Genomic DNA, 16,821 nt, shown 5'->3' with positions numbered 1-16,821 from the left:
TAACTGGGTCAGGTTTGTAGGCCTCCTTGTTCGCACACACATTTTCAGTTCTGCCCACAAATTTTCTATGGGATTGAGGTCAGGGCTTTGTGATGGCCATTCCAATACCTTGACTTTGTTGTCCTTAAGCCATTTTGCCACAACTTTGGAAGTATGCTTGGGGTCATTGTCCATTTGGAAGACCCCTTTGCGACCAAGCTATGATGTCTTGATATGTTGCATCAATATATCCACCTAATTTTCCAACCTCATGATGCCATCTATTTTGTGAAGTGCACACCCATAACATGATGCTGCCACCCCCGTGCTTACCGGTTGGGATCGTGTTCATAACAACGGTCATTATGGCCAACAGTCATATTTTTGATTCATCAGACCAGAGGACATTTCTCCAAAAAGTACGATCTTTGTCCCCATGTGCAGTTGCAAACCATAGTCTGTCTTTTTTATGGCGGTTTTGGAGCAGTGGCTTCTTCCTTGCTGAGCGGCCTTTCAGGTTATGTCGATATTGGACTCGTTGCACTGTGGATATAGATACTTCTGTGCCTGTTTCCTCCAGCATCTTCACAAGGTCCTTTGCTGTTGTTCTGGGATTGATTTGTACTTTTCGCACCAAAGTACGTTCATTTCTAGGAGACAGAACGTGTCTCCTTCCTGAGCGGTATGACGGCTGCGTGGTCCCATGGTGTTTTTCTTGCGTACTATTGTTTGTACAGATGAACGCGGTACCTTCGGGCGTTTGGAAATTGCTCTCAAGGAGGAACCAGACTTTCTGAGGTCTTGGCTGATTTCTTTTGATTTTTCTATGATGTCAAGCAAAGAGGCACTGGGTTTGAAGGTGGGCCTTGAAATACATCCACAGGTACACCTCCAATTGAGTCAAATGATGTCAATTAGCCTATCAGAAGCTTCTAACGCCATGACATCAATTTTCCAAGCTTTTTAAAGGCACAGTCAACTTAGTGTATGTAAACTTCTGACCCACTGGAATTGTGATACAGTGAAATAATCTGTTAAACTGTTTTTGGAAAAATGACTTGTCATGCAGAAAGTATATGTCCTAACCAAATTGCCAAAACTATAGTTTGTTAACAAGAAATTTGTGGAGTGGTTGAAAAATGAGTTTTAATGACTCCAACCTAAGTGTATGTAAACTTCTGACGTCAACTGTATGTATATGTCAAGCAGTGATGTTTAAGCTCTGTCTGCCCGTGGCTTCCTCCTCGGTGCGCACTGTCACGGTGTCTGTTTCCATCTTGTTCAGCTGTGTATGTAACATTACACGTAAACCCTGTTTCTTGTCTGCATCGAAGTAGCGGTCCTTGTACATAGCGTGGTGGCAACACAGTAAAGAGAGAGCCACCAAATCGCTTATTCGCAGCCTGTCGGCAGTTTTGTTGAGCAGGTGTTTCAATGCCATGACAGAGGGTATCACGTCTGCTGCAGGCGCAGTTGATGAGCTTATTTATCGAGTCAGTTATTTGAATGGAGCTAGCTAGTGTGCTCATGTTTCAAAGATGTTATCATAGGCCATTTAAATGGCAGCAGCTGTATGACAACCAGCATATTCCTGAGCATGCAATACGACTTTCCTCAGTACGAAATCCTCAATTACCCACTCTGCTGTCAGACTTAGCATGCTCATAGGGCTGATATCACTGGTCCACATGCCAGTCGTGAAGCTAATAGCAGTGACGCTATTACTGTGTAACTGCGATATGGCAACATCTGAAAAATAGTGCACTTGGTAGTGTGTACCGGTGCTTGACCAGTTGGCAAAAGCAAACATCACCTACGACAGAGAACGGTTGATTGTCAAGGGCAATGGATTCCATTACCTTGCCGTTCATGGATTTTGCCTTTAAGTTGTGTCGCTGAAATGTCCTTAATCCTTCAAATGACTGCTCAACTTGTTGACTGCTCGATCCACACAGCAGACATTGTGGGCTTGGTAAGGAATGCAGTGTTGCACGTGTAGTTCAACATTTTAGGTGGTGTCATTACATCATGTACCCACATTATATAGGTCTGCAGGTCATCTACCTACATTATATAGGTCTGCAGGTCATCTACCTACATTATATAGGTCTGCAGGTCATCTACTTACATTATATAGGTCTGCACGTCATCTACCTACATTATATAGGTCTGCACGTCATCTACCTACATTATATAGGTCTGCAGGTCATCTACCCACATTATATAGGTCTGCAGGTCATCTACCTACATTATATAGGTCTGCACGTCATCTACCTACATTATATAGGTCTGCAGGTCATCTACCCACATTATATAGGTCTGCAGGTCATCTACCTACATTATATAGGTCTGCACGTCATCTACCTACATTATATAGGTCTGCACGTCATCTACTTACATTATATAGGTCTGCATGTCATCTACCTACATTATATAGGTCTGCACGTCATCTACCTACATTATATAGGTCTGCACGTCATCTACCTACATTATATAGGTCTGCACGTCATCTACCTACATTATATAGGTCTGCATCGTTATATATCTACCTACATTATATAGGTCTGCACGTCATCTACCTACATTATATAGGTCTGCACGTCATCTACCTACATTATATAGGTCTGCACGTCATCTACCCACATTATATAGGTCTGCAGGTCATCTACCTACATTATATAGGTCTGCACGTCATCTACCTACATTATATAGGTCTGCACGTCATCTACCTACATTATATAGGTCTGCACGTCATCTACCTACATTATATAGGTCTGCACGTCATCTACCTACATTATATAGGTCTGCACGTCATCTACCCATCTATTATATAGGTCTGCAGGTCATCTACCTACATTATATAGGTCTGCACGTCATCTACCTACATTATATAGGTCTGCACGTCATCTACCTACATTATATAGGTCTGCACGTCATCTACCTACATTATATAGGTCTGCACGTCATCTACCTACATTATATAGGTCTGCACGTCATCTACCTACATTATATAGGTCTGCACGGTCTGCAGGTCATCTATCTACCTACATTATATAGGTCTGCAGGTCATCTACTTACATTATATAGGTCTGCACGTCATCTACCTACATTATATAGGTCTGCAGGTCATCTACCTACATTATATAGGTCTGCACGTCATCTACCTACATTATATAGGTCTGCAGGTCATCTACCTACATTATATAGGTCTGCAGGTCATCTACCTACATTATATAGGTCTGCACGTCATCTACCTACATTATATAGGTCTGCAGGTCATCTACTTACATTATATAGGTCTGCACGTCATCTACCTACATTATATAGGTCTGCAGGTCATCTACCTACATTATATAGGTCTGCACGTCATCTACCTACATTATATAGGTCTGCAGGTCATCTACTTACATTATATAGGTCTGCACGTCATCTACCTACATTATATAGGTCTGCAGGTCATCTACCTACATTATATAGGTCTGCACGTCATCTACCTACATTATATAGGTCTGCACGTCATCTACCATTATATAGGTCTGCATTATATATAGGTCTGCAGGTCATCTCATCTTACATTATATAGGTCTGCACGTCATCTACCTACATTATATAGGTCTGCAGGTCATCTACCTACATTATATAGGTCTGCACGTCATCTACCTACATTATATAGGTCTGCAGGTCATCTACTTACATTATATAGGTCTGCACGTCATCTACCTACATTATATAGGTCTGCACGTCATCTACCTACATTATATAGGTCTGCACGTCATCTACCTACATTATATAGGTCTGCACGTCATCTACCTACATTATATAGGTCTGCACGTCATCTACCTACATTATATAGGTCTGCACGTCATCTACCTACATTATATAGGTCTGCACGTCATCTACCTACATTATATAGGTCTGCACGTCATCTACCTACATTATATAGGTCTGCACGTCATCTACCTACATTATATAGGTCTGCACGTCATCTACCTACATTATATAGGTCTGCACGTCATCTACCTACATTATATAGGTCTGCACGTCATCTACCTACATTATATAGGTCTGCACGTCATCTACCTACATTATATAGGTCTGCACGTCATCTACCTACATCATCTACAAATATGTGCCCTTCTTTGCGAGGAATTGGAAAACCTCCCTGGTCTTTGTGTTGAATCTGTGTTTGAAATTCACTGCTCAACTGAGGGACCTTCCAATAATTGTATTTGTGGGGTACAGAGATGAGGAAGACATTAAAAAATCATGTTGAACACTATTATGACACACAGAGTGAGTCCATGCAACTTATTATGTGACTTGTTAAGCAAATGTTTACTCCTGAACTTATTTAGGCTTGTCATAACAAAGGGGTTGAATACTTATTGACTCAAGACATTTCAGCTCTTCATTCATTGTTAATTTGTTAGAAATCTTACAAACATGTTTCCACTTCAACATAATGGGGTGTTGTTTGTAGGCCAATGACAAAAATCTCCATTTAATTGATTTTTAAATTCAAGCTATAACACAACAAAATTAGGGAAAAGTGCAACTCCAAATTAGGATGGTGTTAATGTTTTGTACACTCAGTTTATATCCTATTTCTGTTTTGTCCGAGTTTGGATTGCAATTTGACTTGACACTTGGTTCTTCATCATGTTCTTGTTCATCAATGCAGTTTGTGTCAAATTAAAGCATCTTCAGTCAACCTAATCAAAGGCAGAGATTTTAATATTTCAATTAAATAATAGTTTTGTAAACTGCCCTAGGGGCTATGTTCCTGATATAAATTGAAATACAACATACACTTTTGTAATTGACTATATTAATAGAACCTATTAAACTAGTGCCAGGAGAGGTTTTTTACATTAATGGAATAATGTCTTGCTGCTTTTTGTTCTGTTGCTCTGTCTGTATGAAAAGTCTTTCTTGTCCTATGTTGCTCTGCGTGTGCTCACTGCTCAATGATTGTCTATATTGTAATTGTTTTTAATAACCTGCTCAGGGATTGCGGTTGAAAATTAGCCGGCTGGCTAAAACCGTCACTTTTACTGAAACATTGATTGCACTGTCCCTGCAAAAATAAAATAAACTCAAACTCAATAATTTCACAGCATCTATTTCACTGAGATCGTTGTACACATGCCACCCCATGTATTCATTGCAGTCAGTGCTTGACTTGGACAGGAGCTGAGTACCGGCACTTTTAAATGTTCTAATGCTTGAGTTCCTGTTCCTTTCATAGAATGTTAGATCAAAAGTATTGTGGAGCTCCTGCTCCTCTCATAGAATGTTAGATCAAAAGTATGATGGAGCTCCTGCTCCTCTCAGAATGTTAGATCAAAAGTATGATGGAGCTCCTGCTCCTCTCATAGAATGTTAGATCAAAAGTATTGTGGAGCTCCTGCTCCTCTCATAGAATGTTAGATCAAAAGTATTGTGGAGCTCCTGCTCCTCTCAGAATGTTAGATCAAAAGTATGATGGAGCTCCTGCTCCTCTCATAGAATGTTAGATCAAAAGTATTGTGGAGCTCCTGCTCCTCTCATAGAATGTTAGGTCAAAAGTATTGTGGAGCTCCTGCTCCTCTCATAGAATGTTAGGTCAAAAGTATGATGGAGCTCCTGCTCCTCTCAGAATGTTAGATCAAAAGTATGATGGAGCTCCTGCTCCTCTCATAGAATGTTAGATCAAAAGTATTGTGGAGCTCCTGCTCCTCTCATAGAATCTTAGATCAAAAGTATTGTGGAGCTCCTCTCATAGAATATTAGATCAAAAGTATTGTGGAGCTCCTGCTCCTCTCATAGAATGTTAGGTCAAAAGTATTGTGGAGCTCCTGCTCCTCTCATAGAATATTAGATCAAAAGTATTGTGGAGCTCCTGCTCTTCTCATAGAATATTAGATCAAAAGTATTGTGGAGCTCCTGCTCCTCTCATAGAATATTAGATCAAAAGTATTGTGGAGCTCCTGCTCTTCTCATAGAATATTAGATCAAAAGTATTGTGGAGCTCCTCCACCTAAATATTAACAGTACCCAAAATGAGTACCGGAACCTATTTCAGTCAAAGTCGAGCACTGATTGCAGACCACCATTTTCTGAAGCTCTTGTCTTAACACCATTGTGTTCTTACTCCATCGATTTGAAACAAGAATGCCATTCATTCACACATGATTACAAAACAGCCATTTATTTGGGTTGGGGCATTTAAACAGACATTGTATTTTTACAGAAAGTAGAAAAGAAGTTTGACTTAGTAGAGAGATGAGTGGAAACAAAAGATGTAGGAGTTATGTGAGTGCTCGACTGACACATGAAGGTAGAGGGGCAGACTTATTAATGTAGCAAGGAGGCTTTGCAGACCCAATGCATTCTTTGTGCCCAACCAAGGATGGCAAGAAGATGTTTAAAGTTTACCCTTGATATAGTATTTGTGCATGGAATCACTTCAGATGAGGGAAAGGAAGTTCACTTGAGTTGGTGTAAAGTAATAATTTTAACTTAACTCATGTCTGAAGAGCAAGCATGTTGGCATATTTGAATTTTGAAAAATTAAAAAATCTATAAAAAAAACAACATCAAACAAGATATATATAGACGTACAAGACCAAAGTTCAACAGGTACAGGACCAGACAAGTAAACAGGATAGGCTTCCATTCTATTACATATTGTAGTTGTGAGTGTACAACCAGTCCAAAACCAGATATCTCAATTTGACACATGTCTTATGTTCAACAAAATATACTTTCTACATATACTCAATACTACACTTAGTTAATCAAATATTCCCAGTACTACTACTGTCATTATGTATAGTTGGCATAGTGTACTGTTAATTTGATTGAATGGGGCGGCACGTAGCCTAGCGTTTAAGAGCGTTGACACAGTAACCGTTTCGAATCCCAGAGCCGACAAGGTGGATAATATGTCCATGTGCCCTTGAGAAAGTGAAAGTGACATTCTCAAGGGCACTTGAACAGATTTTTCACCAAGTCAGCTAGGTGAAAGTAGCTCTGGATAAGACCACCACTAAATGACTAATATGTTAATGATCCACCAGTACAAAGATCCTGAACCTTTGCAGTAAGGAGAATTCACTTGGGCAGTTGAAACTTAGCAGTGAAGGTATTTAACTTGGGCAGTTGAACCTTTGCAGTAAGGGTACATTTACTTGGGCAGTTAGACCTTTACAGTAAGGGTAAATTCACTTGGGCAGTTGGACCTTTACAGTAAGGGTCAATATACTTGCGCATTTGGACCTTCACAGTAAGGGTACATTTACTTGGGCAGTTAGACCTTTGCAGTAAGGGTACATTTACTTGGGCAGTTAGACCTTTGCAGTAAGGGTACATTTACTTGCGCAGTTGAACCTTTGCAGTAAGGGTACATTCACTTGGGCAGTTGAACCTTTGCAGTAAGGGTCAATTCACTTGGGCTGTTGGCCGTAGGGTGCTGTTGGTAGCACATTATTTCAAATTAATGTCTTACTGCTGCCGATAGCCTACCACCAATTCAAAAGTTCTCTCTAGAAATCAAAATTACATCAGATTAATGCATTTTACAAAGCAAATATGGAAAAGCTCCTAAATTCGATTACATAAAGATGCAGTTCTTAGAAAAAATAACATTATTGGTCTTGACTTGTTGAGGCATAAGACTGGAGGTGATCTGGCCTTTTGATATCTCTGTGCCTTAGTGAAGTTAAGCTCCTAGCCAGGCATGACTCTCTGAGGCTAGAGGGAGTGCATGCAATGCTCATCACACCACTAGGGGCATGTTCTCTAGATCCTGTGGGACTTCCAGACACGAATCACTGGAGCTGAAACACTGCATATGCATGGACATTTCTCCAGCCGTTCCTGGATCTCCCGTTTGGCTCCTTACCCCTTCTCTTGCCTGCTACTCCTCCCTTTCCTTCCACTCTTCTTCTCCCTGCTCTTCATCATCCACCTGGACCTCCTCCAGCATGACACTGGCATCGCAGGGCCCCACTATGCCCCCTCTGTGTGCTCTGTGCCCTCGTAGCCTATGCCACTCACCAGGTCCACATTACTGCGGGTGGGGCGAGGGGCACGGGCCTGGCGCCTAAGACTGCACACCTGGCAGGCCAGGACCACAGTAGAGACCAGCAGACACAGGACCATATATATTTATATTTCATAAAACGGCATTAGCACTTACCTGTCCAGAAGTATGCCCTGTCCTTGCAGAAACAGCTCCTCAGCTCCTGTTTGAATCATAACACTCAAAGATTCCTCAAACAAAAAATCTGTCTCACTTTCCCGATCAATCTCTTCTATAATCTGGTGCAAATCTGTATACTTTGACATGATTTATTCGCCGTGATGTCTTCAATGGAATCGTTGAAAATACAACTTTCCAAAATACTGCGTAACAAGCGTCACAGCAACTCCTCTGATAGTCAAGACGAGAATGGAGTTCCTTACGCGTGCATTTATAAACAAGGAATTGTGGTCCAACCCAAAACCATTACATACTGGCGTTTACCTCAGCTCATTGGCTATCTACCCTGCTAGATTTCAAGAAGATTAGTGGTCATTGGGCAGAAATACAGTCAATCAACGAAGCTTAGCTAAAATGATTGGTGCGCAAGGTAGTCATTGCACGTAGTCTTCAAATCAGTTTACTTCGGTCAATACTCCCCGCAAAAAAAAACAATGACGTTTGGCTGTGTTGCAAACATCCAGAGGAATGCACTGAAACCAACCATGACTAGATAAACGATGGTTTACCGTGTGTAATTACGTCGAATGCTCTGTAAAAAATTGATAGAGATGGAATTCACAGCACAAACGGGTTACAAAATGTTTCGATTTAGGTTATAAAAATGAATTTTATCAAAGAAAACGGCCCTTCATTTGATCACTGGGACCCTCAGGAAGAGAAATAAGAGCAAGATATCAGAATTTAAGTCATAATTTTTACCTTCAGATGTGAATGTGTAAAAACTGTCATGGCGGAAAATGTTTTTGTTGTTGATTGCTCTTCTCAAACAAAAGCATGGTATTTGTTCTCTGTAATAGCTATTTTAAATCGGAAAATGTAGTTTGATTACCAAGATTCTAATCTTTTGAAGGATGTAAGACACTTGCATTTTCAAGAATGTTTAATGTTACGACGTTGTATTTTTAGTTGTCACTCTGAAATTTCCCCTGATGTTGATCCCTGTACAGGGATCGCAGCCATAAGAGGGTTTTAACGTTTAAATATAGTTATAGAAGTTGTATGAGATACGTATGCTTAGGGGTCTGCAGAGTGATTTCAGGGTGTTTTTTTAAATGTATTATTTGCGGACCCCACCCCCTCCCAATGTTTTTATAAATATTCCTACCAACAACAAAATAAACACATTTTGAATTACTTATTTACAGTAGAAAATATCTTCTTTCTGATGATGTCAACTTTATTTCTTAACTCCTAATATTGAGTTCATTACACTCATTGGAGCTTATTACACTGTCTGACATAAACTTTGAAAAGCACCTGCGAGTACGCGTCACGGGAAGTGCTGCTGGTAAGCTTTCTTGACTTCCACATTTTTGTGGCTAACCTTTGTTTAACCAGATAAACGGCTGCATTTAGCAAAAATGTGTTTGGATGACCTTTTCTACAAATAGGCTAAGTTGGAGTTTACACTTCCTCTTCAAATTATTACGTGAGTAGGTCAAAATAATGAAAAATATCTACCGAGTCGTGATAGTTTATTACTTCTCCCTGCCGTTATCATTCACCCGATAAGACCAGACGTGATTTATAAAACATTTTGCTAACTAGCCCAGATAAGTCATCCATTCTGTCACAGTACATCACAGTTTACTAAATGAATGAATTAATAAGTCAATGTGTTACTCAAGTAGACTTGCCTTACCATAGAACTAACTGGCTACAAGTTATTTATGCAGTACCTTTCAGGAACGTATTATGTACAGTAAATGTCTAATCTAGACATCTTTGTTAAATTTGTCCAAATCGTTGTTTTGTCATTTTCATTACAATGTCCACTTAAGTTAAAATAAGCTGAATCTTACTGCAGAAACACATTATTTGGTCATTACTTTTTTAGTACAATTTATGTTGGAGATTGTGTGGGCATCACTTACCTGGGCAAGGGGACAGCCTGTGAGTGAGTGAGTGAGTGAGTGAGTGAGTGAGTGAGTGAGTGAGTGAGTGAGTGAGTGAGTGAGTGAGTGGCAAGGTGAACTAGACTGGGAATATGTCAGTATAAGGAGCGGGCGGTGTTTGTGTCAGAATTGGCACCTGCTGTGACCCAAGCCTCTTGAAATGCACCCCCCTCCCCCTTCAGTCTTTTTCTGACTTGGTTATTTCTGGGTTCGTTGAGCCTCCTCCTCTGTAGCCCACAACATCTGAAAAGAGACACAAGGGTGTATGTAAATGAGTATAAGCCCACAATTCAGTCTGAGACTGCTAGCTACCAGTAAATGATACTAATAATACTGCTAGCGATGAACTCTTTCTAGGCCTGAGAAGCTGAATTCTTTTTTATTTATTTAACTGTTATTTTGACAGTCATGCTGAGACCAAGGTCTCTATTTCAGAAGAGCCCTGTAACAAAAATATGTTGTGTACAGTATTACAATAGAAAGCTCATTCACAACAAGTTCATGTACAAATTAAGTGCTTTCAGAATGGTATGAATTTCTGATTTTTATCTGTATGAATCCACTGTGAGACTGTTCTATCTAAACCAAAGAGACCAGACAACACCAGTATTTTGGAATTTATTTAACCGGTAAAAGTATTTATTTTTAGAGGTAGACCTGGCTGGCTGAGAGTGCACTTTCTACCAACTCATCTTCCATCAGACCTATCCTCAACTTCTCCTTCCCTTCTCTTTCCGCAGGTTTAAGACAGGCCAGATCAACGGAGACCTTCTAATCTACCATGTGCTGCTGACCCTGAAGCCTTACTACGCCAAGCCCTACGAGATCGTAGTGGACCTGACCCACGTGGGGCCCAGCAACCGCTTCAAGACAGACTTCTTGTCCAAGTGGTTTGTGGTGTTCCCGGGCTTTGCCTACGAGAACGTGGTGGTGGTCTACGTGTACAACTGCAACACGTGGGTGAGGGAGTACACCAAGTACCATGAGAGGCTGCTGACAGGCCTGAAGGGCAGCAAGCGGGTGCAGTTCATCGACTCGCCGGTGCGGTTGGTGGAGCATGTAGAGGCAGAGCAGCAGAAGCTCCCCGCAGCCACGCTAGCCCTGGAGGAGGACCTCAAGGTGTTCCACAATGCCCTCAAAGTGGCCCACAAGGACACCAAGGTCTCCATCAAGGTCAGTAGCACACTGGTCTGTGTGTAACCCTAACTTTCACACTGGCTACATGGAAAACAGGGTATGGGGAACAAGGAAGTATGGAGATAGAGGGCAGGCAGGAACAGCAGGAATTGTTAACAAAAAAAAGTGCATTGGACATTTGTCGCAATATCAAATCATTTCTGGGTAACAATTAAGTACCTTAATGTGATTGTTTTACGTTAAAAATGGTCAAAAAGAAAGAGGAAAAAAATATTTTTAGCAAAGGGCAGTTTCTCAAGCAAGAATTTTGACAGAACTGTCAGGGAGTGGGGAGGCAAACTGAAAATTAGCTGTGATTGGCATAGTACCGAAACGTACTCTCTTTATTATTGGTCTATTAACTAATTTACAGCATGGTGATGTCACCATGGGAGGTCAAATCTCCAGAGCACCAAAACAGGCTGAAATTTCAGGCAGTCTTTTCAAACAGCTTCAATGTCTTTTTCACAATTTTACAATATTATTCCATCCTCGTGTAGAAATATGCAGTATAAAAAATACAGGGAAATCATGTTTTTCACTTCTCTATGCCTCAATTTGAATACATTTACATTTACATTTAAGTCATTTAGCAGACGCTCTTATCCAGAGCGACTTACAAATTGGTGCATTCACCTTATGACATCCAGTGGAACAGCCACTTTACAATAGTGCATCTAAATCTTTTAAGGGGGGTGAGAAGGATTACTTTATCCTATCCTAGGTATTCCTTAAAGAGGTGGGGTTTCAGGTGTCTCCGGAAGGTGGTGATTGACTCCGCTGTCCTGGCGTCGTGAGGGAGTGTGTTCCACCATTGGGGAGCCAGAGCAGCGAACAGTTTTGACTGGACTGAGCGGGAACTGTACTTCCTCAGTGGTAGGGAGGCGAGCAGGCCAGAGGTGGATGAACGCAGTGCCCTTGTTTGGGTGTAGGGCCTGATCAGAGCCTGGAGGTACTGAGGTGCCGTTCCCCTCACAGCTCCGTAGGCAAGCACCATGGTCTTGTAGCGGATGCGAGCTTCAACTGGAAGCCAGTGGAGAGAGCGGAGGAGCGGGGTGACGTGAGAGAACTTGGGAAGGTTGAACACCAGACGGGCTGCGGCGTTCTGGATGAGTTGTAGGGGTTTAATGGCACAGGCAGGGAGCCCAGCCAACAGCGAGTTGCAGTAATCCAGACGGGAGATGACAAGTGCCTGGATTAGGACCTGCGCCGCTTCCTGTGTGAGGCAGGGTCGTACTCTGCGGATGTTGTAGAGCATGAACCTACAGGAACGGGCCACTGCCTTGATGTTAGTTGAGAACGACAGGGTGTTGTCCAGGATCACGCCAAGGTTCTTAGCGCTCTGGGAGGAGGACACAATGGAGTTGTCAACCGTGATGGCGAGATCATGGAACGGGCAGTCCTTCCCCGGGAGGAAGAGCAGCTCCGTCTTGCCGAGGTTCAGCTTGAGGTGGTGATCCGTCATCCACACTGATATGTCTGCCAGACATGCAGAGATGCGATTCACCACCTGGTCATCAGAAGGAGGAAAGGAGAAGATTAATTGTGTGTCGTCTGCATAGCAATGATAGGAGAGACCATGTGAGGTTATGACAGAGCCAAGTGACTTGGTGTATAGCGAGAATAGGAGAGGGCCTAGAACAGAGCCCTGGGGGACACCAGTGGTGAGAGCGCGTGGTGAGGAGACAGATTCTCGCCACGCCACCTGGTAGGAGCGACCTGTCAGGTAGGACGCAATCCAAGCGTGGGCCGCGCCGGAGATGCCCAACTCGGAGAGGGTGGAGAGGAGGATCTGATGGTTCACAGTATCGAAGGCAGCCGATAGGTCTAGAAGGATGAGAGCAGAGGAGAGAGAGTTAGCTTTAGCGGTGCGGAGCGCCTCCGTGATACAGAGAAGAGCAGTCTCAGTTGAATGACTAGTCTTGAAACCTGACTGATTTGGATCAAGAAGGTCATTCTGAGAGAGATAGCGGGAGAGCTGGCCAAGGACGGCACGTTCAAGAGTTTTGGAGAGAAAAGAAAGAAGGGATACTGGTCTGTAGTTGTTGACATCGGAGGGATCGAGTGTAGGTTTTTTCAGAAGGGGTGCAACTCTCGCTCTCTTGAAGACGGAAGGGACGTAGCCAGCGGTCAGGGATGAGTTGATGAGCGAGGTGAGGTAAGGGAGAAGGTCTCCGGAAATAGTCTGGAGAAGAGAGGAGGGGATAGGGTCGAGCGGGCAGGTTGTTGGGCGGCCGGCCGTCACAAGATGCGAGATTTCATCTGGAGAGAGAGGGGAGAAAGAGGTCAGAGCACCGGGTAGGGCAGTGTGAGCAGAACCAGCGGTGTCGTTTGACTTAGCAAACGAGGATCGGATGTCGTCGACCTTCTTTTCAAAATGTATAAAATTTATAAAAAAAATTTGAATAGATTAGTTTGTTGCCAAAAGGGAAAGTGGAAGATTGAATTGATTGGTTATTGAGTCCTGCTTTGTGTTAGCAGCATAACAGCTGGTCTGTGTTGTCATTGTTGTCATGTACACACTTGTCTCTCAACAACAACCCTCCCTATTATCCCAGGTGGGCTCCACGTCCGTCCAGGTGACGTCAGCAGAGCGTACCCGTGTCCTGGGCCAGTCCGTGTTCCTCAATGATGTGTACTATGCCTCTGAGGTCGAGGAGATCTGCCTGGTGGATGAGAGCCAGTTCACCCTGACCATGGCCAACCAGGGTACACCCCTCACCTTCATGCACCAGGAGTGTGATGCCATCGTCCAGTCCATCATCCACATCAGGACGCGCTGGGAGCTCTCACAGCCAGACTCCATCCCCCAGCACACCAAGATCAGGCCCAAAGATGTGCCGGGCACCTTGCTGAACCTCGCCCTGCTCAATCTGGGCAGCTCTGACCCCAGCCTCAGGTCAGACATTCAACATAGCTAGCTTCTAGGGGTCAATCAGGGCAGGTCTTGGTGTAGCAAGTTCTCTGAAATATGAGCAGTAGCTAAATGAAACAATTAATTTCCTGCAAATTCTTCATCCAACTTCCTGCTTTGAATTGGAATATAGTAACTAACTGTGTCCCCTCCACAGGTCTGCAGCCTACAACCTGCTGTGTGCCTTAACCTGCACCTTCAACCTGAAGATCGAGGGCCAGCTGCTGGAAACCTCAGGCCTGTGTATCCCTGCCAACAACACCCTTTTTATAGTCTCCATCAGCAAGACGCTGGCCGCCAACGAACCCCACCTCACCCTGGAGTTCCTGGAGGAGTGCATCTCCGGCTTCAGCAAGTCTAGTGAGTCTAGAACACGGAACGTGCATAAATGCATTGACTGAAATGAATTCCAAAAGATGGCCGCTCTTGTCTTTTCTATCTCACACCTGCTTGCCTACTCTTTTTATTTACAGACTCACACCGACACACTAACTTTCTCTCAACACACAAACGCAGACACTCACTCACAGACCGACCCAACGATCCACGTCAACCTGCCCAGTTGCCATTAGTTTTGGGGGGACTGTTTGATTGCCATATCCATCAGTGTGTATTGAGCCATGGCTCAGCTCTCAGTGTGGGTGTCTTGTCATTCATCCACATGCCAACCTCTGTTCCTCAACACTGCAGCAACAACAGAGGAGCTGGTGTTATTCAACCTCTGTTCCTCAACACTGCAGCAACAACAGAGGAGCTGGTGTTATTCAACCTCTGTTCCTCAACACTGTAGCAACAACAGAGGAGCTGGTGTTATCCAACTTCTGTTCCTCAACACTGTAGCAACAACAGAGGAGCTGGTGTTATCCAACCTCTGTTCCTCAACACTGTAGCAACAACAGAGGAGCTGGTGTTATCCAACCTCTGTTCCTCAACACTGTAGCAACAACAGAGGAGCTGGTGTTATTCAACCTCTGTTCCTCAACACTGTAGCAACAACAGAGGAGTTGGTGTTATTCAACCTCTGTTCCTCAACACTGTAGCAACAACAGAGGAGTTGGTGTTATTCAACCTCTGTTCCTCAACACTGTAGCAACAACAGAGGAGCTGGTGTTATCTAACCTCTGTTCCTCAACACTGTAGCAACAACAGAGGAGCTGGTGTTATCCAACCTCTGTTCCTCAACACTGTAGCAACAACAGAGGAGCTGGTGTTATCCAACCTCTGTTCCTCAACACTGCAGCAACAACAGAGGAACTGGTGTTATTCAACCTCTGTTCCTCAACACTGTAGCAACAACAGAGGAGCTGGTGTTATCCGACCTCTGTTCCTCAACACTGTAGCAACAACAGAGGAGCTGGTGTTATTCAACCTCTGTTCCTCAACACTGTAGCAACAACAGAGGAGCTGGTGTTATCCAACCTCTGTTCCTCAACACTGCAGCAACAACAGAGGAACTGGTGTTATTCAACCTCTGTTCCTCAACACTGTAGCAACAACAGAGGAGCTGGTGTTATCCGACCTCTGTTCCTCAACACTGTAGCAACAACAGAGGAGCTGGTGTTATTCAACCTCTGTTCCTCAACACTGCAGCAACAACAGAGGAGCTGGTGTTATTCAACCTCTGTTCCTCAACACTGTAGCAACAACAGAGGAGCTGGTGTTATTCAACCTCTGTTCCTCAACACTGTAGCAACAACAGAGGAGCTGGTGTTATTCAACCTCTGTTCCTCAACACTGTAGCAACAACAGAGGAGCTGGTGTTATTCAACCTCTGTTCCTCAACACTGCAGCAACAACAGAGGAGCTGGTGTTATTCAACCTCTGTTCCTCAACACTGTAGCAACAACAGAGGAGCTGGTGTTATCCAACCTCTGTTCCTCAACACTGTAGCAACAACAGAGGAGCTGGTGTTATCCAACCTCTGTTCCTCAACACTGTAGCAACAACAGAGGAGCTGGTGTTATTCAACCTCTGTTCCTCAACACTGCAGCAACAACAGAGGAGCTGGTGTTATCTAACCTCTGTTCCTCAACACTGTAGCAACAACAGAGGAGCTGGTGTTATTCAACCTCTGTTCCTCAACACTGCAGCAACAACAGAGGAGCTGGTGTTATTCAACCTCTGTTCCTCAACACTGCAGCAACAACAGAGGAGCTGGTGTTATTCAACCTCTGTTCCTCAACACTGCAGCAACAACAGAGGAGCTGGTGTTATTCAACCTCTGATTCTGTGTCTGTGTTTAGGTATAGAGCTGAAGCACCTGTGTCTAGAGTACATGACTCCCTGGCTGCTCAACCTGGTGAGGTTCTGTAAGCACAATGACGACGCCAAACGTCAGCGCGTCAGCGCCATCTTGGATAAGCTCATCACCATGACCATCAATGAGAAGCAGATGTACCCCTCTATACAGGCAAAGATCTGGGGCAGCCTTGGCCAGGTGAGTAACCACACACACACACACACACACACACACACACACACACACACACACACACACACACACACACACACACACACACACACACACACACACACACACACACACACACACACACATTCATACATCCTTGTTGTTTGACCTCAGTGTTTGACTAAAATGTAAATCTATC

At 43.5% G+C, this 16,821-nt stretch overlaps 1 protein-coding gene across 5 annotated transcripts in view; it reads left to right on the top strand.

Annotated features, from left to right (window-relative positions):
* Positions 1–16,821, top strand: part of LOC118394968 (neurofibromin-like) — a 180,132-nt gene that overhangs the window by 124,668 nt on the left and 38,643 nt on the right. For all 5 annotated transcript variants that reach the window (XM_052518510.1, XM_052518495.1, XM_052518488.1 and 2 more), the window contains 4 exons: positions 10,863–11,295; positions 13,857–14,197; positions 14,370–14,572; positions 16,456–16,649. In XM_052518510.1, the coding sequence (XP_052374470.1) occupies positions 10,863–11,295; positions 13,857–14,197; positions 14,370–14,572; positions 16,456–16,649 (1,171 nt within the window). The remainder of the gene's footprint in view (positions 1–10,862; positions 11,296–13,856; positions 14,198–14,369; positions 14,573–16,455; positions 16,650–16,821) is intronic.

The sequence above is a fragment of the Oncorhynchus keta genome, chromosome 1 (genome assembly GCF_023373465.1).
Source record: "Oncorhynchus keta strain PuntledgeMale-10-30-2019 chromosome 1, Oket_V2, whole genome shotgun sequence".
Classification (NCBI taxonomy): Eukaryota; Metazoa; Chordata; class Actinopteri; order Salmoniformes; family Salmonidae; genus Oncorhynchus; species Oncorhynchus keta.
Note: the sequence above shows the minus strand (reverse complement) of the source record. Positions and strands in the feature narration are given on the sequence as shown.